The sequence below is a fragment of the Echinops telfairi genome, unplaced genomic scaffold (genome assembly GCF_000313985.2).
Source record: "Echinops telfairi isolate 266 unplaced genomic scaffold, ASM31398v2 ScPeMD7_33;HRSCAF=127, whole genome shotgun sequence".
Classification (NCBI taxonomy): Eukaryota; Metazoa; Chordata; class Mammalia; order Afrosoricida; family Tenrecidae; genus Echinops; species Echinops telfairi.
This window is the reverse complement of record NW_022103930.1, coordinates 1,095,744-1,102,001: the sequence shown is the minus strand read 5'-3', so window position 1 is coordinate 1,102,001 and position 6,258 is coordinate 1,095,744. Positions and strand designations below refer to the sequence as shown.

At 40.7% G+C, this 6,258-nt stretch overlaps 1 protein-coding gene across 1 annotated transcript in view; it reads left to right on the top strand.

Moving 5' to 3' along the window:
- Positions 1-705: 705 nt before the first annotated feature.
- Positions 706-6,258, top strand: part of PRDM5 (PR/SET domain 5) — a 92,499-nt gene continuing 86,946 nt past the window's right edge. The window contains exons 1-2 of the mRNA XM_045290214.1: positions 706-781; positions 1,371-1,454. Coding sequence (XP_045146149.1) covers positions 1,407-1,454 — 48 coding nt within the window. The 5' untranslated portion in view covers positions 706-781; positions 1,371-1,406. The remainder of the gene's footprint in view (positions 782-1,370; positions 1,455-6,258) is intronic.

Genomic DNA, 6,258 nt, shown 5'->3' with positions numbered 1-6,258 from the left:
GGGGACGTATTAAAACTGATCATGATGATATATGTACCACTCGATTTTAAAGCAATTTAACTGTGGAAGATTATGATATGTGAATATTACATCAAGAAAACTACTAAAAAGAAAAAACAAATGAAGAAAGAACCCAAACTTAACGTATGCTGACCCTGGGAGAAGGAGGAAGAGTATTTGCTTATGAATCTTTGGGCTGATGTTACGGTGGTGGAATCATTTGGAAAAGGACATCAACAATGGTTGGACAACACAAAGAGTCCAGTCAATGGCCCTGAATTATACATGGAGAAGTTGTTGAATTGGAGAAGTTTGGTTGTGTGTATTTTTGCCACAATTAAATAATGAATAACAATGAGTACAAGGAAGAAGAAAATGTTCTAAAGTTTATTGTGGTAATGATTGTATGACTCTTCTTGATATGATTGAACCATTTAATTGCTTGAAATGTGGATGAAGTGTCAATAAAACTGTGAAGAAACAAAGCAAGCAAACAAGCAAGCACACATCCTTGGGGTGTGGTTTTGTATCTGTGAGGTCTGCTGCTGAGTGCCTTGCTATCGCAACAAATGCCTGACAGGCACATCAGAATTGAGAAGCAGACCATCCTTCTGCCTTCTCCTAAACGTGCTTTCTAAAGTTTGACAGCATTTATTTCAGAACTATGATATAAATAACCTCTCTGTATCGGTGCTTGGGTTTTCAAGATGTAATTTTGATTTGAGGACTGCTTAGAGGTATTTTCTAGCCCCAGATCATTTAAGACTAGGTCCTCCTGGAGGTGAGTAAGTATTTGAAAGAAGCAAACTGGGTACTTCTCAGGCATGTGGGATTCACAGCATCTGCTCTGGACAACCCCGGCTTATAGTGTGTCCTCATGGCTGTTTGCAAGATTGGTGGAAGAACTGAAATTTTATTTAGGAGCAGGTTTCCTCTGAGAATAGAAAGCCTACTTCTTTCTAGTATGTAATAGGATGAATTCATGATTTTTATGGAAACCAGGTGATTTTCTGTCTGGTGGGCTTGTCTCTCAAGTCAGTTACAGTTCAGAGTTTTTGATGTTCACACTACTTGCCAGAGGCCCTCAAGAAGATGGAAACAGATTAAGTACAAAGTTCTGTGCCTTGTCACAATTTGAATATTAAGTAATTTAACCCTTTTATATTGGCCCCTGGCTTGTGGTTTCAGTCTCTTGAATTAAAAACAGATTAAATTAGGTTTTAAAAATGAAAATGTTTTGTACCATAATTAGTAAACTTTTAAAATCTAGGCATGACAATTTGGAGATTATTTTTGTTCCCAGAGGAGAAGTGATAGGTTACTTTGGTAACTGGATTATAGTATTAATCAATATAATTATTGCTCCTCAGGGTGAAAAGTTTGGACCATTTGCTGGAGAGAAGAAAATGCCTGAAGACTTGGATGAAAATATGGATTACAGGTTGATGTGGGAGGTGAGGGTATGACTGTTATTTAAATAACTTTGAAACTTTTCATGTTATTTAATGCATTTACAAGTGTAATTTTTTAAGGCTAAGCATATTGATTCTAGTCTACTGTCTAGGCATTGAAACAATTTCATTTTAGGCAAATGAATTAACTTTAAAGTTTAGCATTACAAAAAAAATGAGATAGTTGAAATAGGAGATAGTTGTTCTCGAGCTGTGAAGTTGCAATTCATCATTAAAAAAGGATGTTTTTGATTTTTAAAGGTGCTTAGATTTCAGAATCGGCATATCTTTTATTTGCAGTTTGATTTTTGGAAATGGAGTGATAGTTTCTCTTTAATGTTGATTTCCCAATTGCAATTTAAATTGCATAGCAACCATTTAGGAGCTCCTGGGGGCACAGTGGCTTAAGCTTGGGGGGCTGCCTGTGATGAGTTCAAGATCACCATCACTCTTAAGGTGAAAAGCTGGGCTGTCTGCTCTCATACAGATTCATAGTCATGGGAACTCTACGGAGCAGTTTCTACTTTGGGCCCTCAAGTCCATTAGAATCCACTCGATAACACTGGGCTTGAATTTTCTTTGTCTGTTGAAAGAAAAAATCGCACTTTAAAATGTAGCTAATCTTTAAAGAAATGCATGTTTGAAGAACTGCATCACTGTATACAGGCTATATTCAACTTATTGAATCCTCTGTGCATGCACCAGTTGATTTCAATGTAAATCATATCCTGTGAGAATTTTCACCCTAGTTCATTCCAATTACATTATTTTCTAGACATTAGCTACAAGAGGGCTGAACGATAGAAATCGGAAGATATAGATTATTGAAGTTAAAGACATGGAGGAAACAATTCTAGCCCCCCTGTTGTATTTTGACTGTGTGGGAGGATGGGTGCTGAGGTGTGTTGGTGAAGCTGAGAGATCTGCGGATCCTAAAGTCATAAAGGCTTGGAATACTAGAGAATTGCACATGCAAGGTGTCTGAATAGGTACTCGGTGTTGGTGATGCTCTTGGGCGCCATAGAGCTGGTGCGTACAAGGGAACTCAATACGACCTGCTCCTGGAGCATCCTCACTCTTGTCCTTGTGCGTGACCTTTGTGGCAGCCACTGTGTTGGTCCATCTCACTGAGGGCCTGCCTCTTTTTCACTGCCCCTCTGTATCTACATTACCAAGCGTGAGATCCTTTCTCTGCAAGGAATAAAATACACTTAGAAGTATCACTAGTGTTACTGAAAGTGCTGGCAAGGGTTGGGAAAGAGATTCTTAAAGGTTTCTCTAGAGAAAGTGATGGAAAATGATAATATAACCCTCAGTATAATTAAAGAAGTAGAGAAGGTTATTGAAACTGCTTTAAGTTAGCATATCTATTTATTTTTTTCTTTCTATGAGCCTCAAAATATTTTTAATGGCTTTCCCTGATTTTCCACAGGTCTTAATTTTCTCAGCAGTTAATTCTCTTACTGTGAACATTTTTAGAAATTAAATTTTTATGTGACAAAAATGGCTAATAATCTAAATAAATTGTAAATGATAAAAATAGCAATAATATAAAAGCTCTCAAATGGATTTTAGTATATATATTTTTAAGTTTTAAATACTTAATATAATGATCAGACTAATATTTTACATGGCTGGTGATAAAGGCTCATAATGACCCTAGGGGACAGGGAAGAACCTCTGGGTTTCTGAGACTGTAACTCTTTACAGGATTAGCAAGCCTCATCTTTCCCCCAAGGAGTGGCTGCTGGTTTCAAACTGCACATGTAGAGCTCACAGTCCAACTCATAACCACAGCACCACCAGGGATTCTATGAATCTGACAAGCCTTGATGGCGGTGATTGAGTTGGGTGAGAATGCAGTGGTTAGTGGAGAATGATTTTAATTTTGTAAGGAAAGGATTGCCTATAGGTAATTTGAGGAGGCTGTTTCTGTACAGTTATATCAATAATAGGTTATTTAGGGTTATTCAATCTACTCATGTGGTCCTTGAATACCTTTACGTGTTTAAATTTTGTTATTAGATATTAGTATCCCTGGTCCTTTCACTGTACTGCTCAAAGAGCTATTGATTTTATACAATCTTATATTCAGGTCATGTTATAGTCATCTAATGGTTGCTAGTCACTTTATTTTACTCTTTATTTTATGTCTGTGTTTTAAATAGATAATGCTTGTACTTTGAAGAGTGGCTGGGTGGTGCAAGCAGCATGCGTGCTCTTTTGCTGACTTAAAGGTTGGCGCTTTGAGTCAGTCCAGAGGTGCCTTTGAAGAAAGGCCTGGTAATTTACTGCTCCCAAATCCACCATGGAAAACTTGGTGGAGCACGGTTTTACTCTGATGCACATGGGGTTTCCATGAGTCAGAGCTGATCTGACAACAATTAACGGTACATTTTATACCGTTATTGCAATAGGTTCCATATAGGTATATATATGTTTAAGTTACATATATGTATATGCATATATATGCTTATAAAACTATTTGTGGATGTGGTTCTTTTTGATATATCAGATCATCATTTTGGCATTCAAGAACTTAAACAGCTTAGCAAACCTGCCAGTGGGCTGCTTTGCCCCCATCTTTCCCCCGTTTCAGGCATGTGGAGTATTTCCTTGCCCTTTCCCCCGAGTTAACACCAATCTACCTCAAGCCTAGGACTCTCATTTTCCTCCGTTTCCCTCCTGCCCCTGGCAACTAAAAAGTCTGGGGTTTTTTTTGGGTATGAAAACCTTCATCCTTTTTTTTCTCATAATGGTATGGAGGTCTCATACAACATTTGTCTTACCAAAGGATGTTGATGAAGATGTTCTCTGTCCTCCTCAAGCCCGCTCTTTACCAGACTCCTGTATTAACCCCTTTGTTTTGTATTCCCTAAACTTCCCCTCCTTCTTCTCTTCGGTTGGGCCCTCTTTTTGGCTTGCTGGCTGATGGCATGCCACCAGATAGGGGATGAGAGGGACACGCTCTAAGTGGTGTACCTTTTGAGGGAAACCTTAAAAACAGGACCAACACCTCTTCAAGTGCGCAGACTTAGTCCTTGCTATCGGGGTGCTTCTCCTTTTTATGCCACATGTGTGAGCTGCTCCCCCACTATGGCTTGCACTATTAAAATTCTCTCATTATGTCAGCATGGAGGTGCTGGACTTCCTAAGGAGCCCAGGGAAATGCGAGTCACTGATCTGATAATTGTATAGTCTTCCTCTCAAGGAACCATCGTGTTCTCTCACAAGGAGAAATTGAGCCTCCTCTTCTCTGTTGGGTACATTGGGACAGGTTATGTAAGTCCTTAGTAATGTGCCCCACAGCTGTATCTGTGAATTCTGTGATAACCATCACCAGTATCTCCAAATGTGTATCTCTATTCGCAAGACATTACTTACCCAGGTGACGGTTAAGGACGGTGGCTCAGATACTGGTGATAGGATCGAGAAAATGGTATCAGGGGCTCATTTGGCATAGCTCTTTGTCCACTTGGTGTGGTAGTTACGAGTTCAGTTGCCAACCACACGGTCAGCTATTGGAAACCACCAGCTGCCCCGCAGGAGAAGGATGAGGCTTCCTAGCCCTGTCAATAGTTCCAACCAGAAACCCCCCAGGGGCAGTGCTACCTGTCCTGTAGGGGCTCCATGGGTCAGAGTTGGCTCGATGACAGTGAGAAAGCATCTACCTTTGCTTGTGGTGCCAATGTTCCAGTGCATTCTCCTCAACAAACCACGAGCTCATGGACTAAGAGCTCCTGGATGGCCATTTCACAGCAAGAAACGTGGACGCGTCCGTCAGGCTTGAGTTTCCTGGTGTGTGTGAGCCTGTCAACTTGGAACACGTCACAGTCCCCGGTGGAATCCGAGGGAGCACTGCCCTGGTTTCTTGTGACGTTCTTGTCGGTTTCCTAGACCTTCTATAAGAAGGCACTCCAACGTAGTGAATTTTTTATTGTGTCTCAGTTCTCTGGAAGTTAGAAGTTTAGCTTCCGTGTGTCTTTGGGCCAAGCTTCTCCGAAGGCCGCAGGGGAGACCCTTTTGTGTCTCATGTAGCTTCTTGTACTGCTCGGCTGGTAGCTCCAGCAGCATTCCATTTCGTCTCCCTGTTCACATGGCCACCTGCCCTTTGTGTGTCGGCGTGACTTTTCGTGTTTACAAGGACCCCAGCTGTGCTAGAAGAGGGCCCACTGTATTTCAGTCCATCTGATATATGTTATATGATAACATCCTCAGATGAGGTCACTGCACAGACACCTAGATTTAGGACTTCACCTTTTCTAGGAAAGACACAGTCAAAATCATTCTTCATGCTTCCCCCCCCAAATTAGAATCTGGAATTTACTAATGCCGACTGCTTCAGTGCATGTACCAGCCCGTTGTTCTTTCTGAATTAGCCACCAGGATTTGGGGTTGAGCCCTGAAGGAACTAAGTCCTATCTGTCCCTCAAGCTTCTTAATAACCTAAGCTTTCTACTTTTATTTTGAAATTAGGGGTATTAACAGAAGAACTCTAGACTTTGCAGACCATAGAACAAGTATAACGCTTGGGACTGGAAGCTAGTGCTTAATTGCAAATTCCTCCCCCTGATGGTTGGATGTGATGGCCCCATTACTGTGTTCTCTTCAGTTAACTAGGTGGCTTTTTGCCTGCCTTTTGCCCCGCTGTTTGGAACTTGAGTTACATTTTCCTCCACTTTCTACCTGCTGTAAGTCACTTCATGTACTTCTGATAAAACTTTCAGTGATTTTCTGTTTTTAAATCCCTCTACTCAAGAACACTTTGCTCTAATAATTCTACATTCTGTGATTCTCACCTACCCTG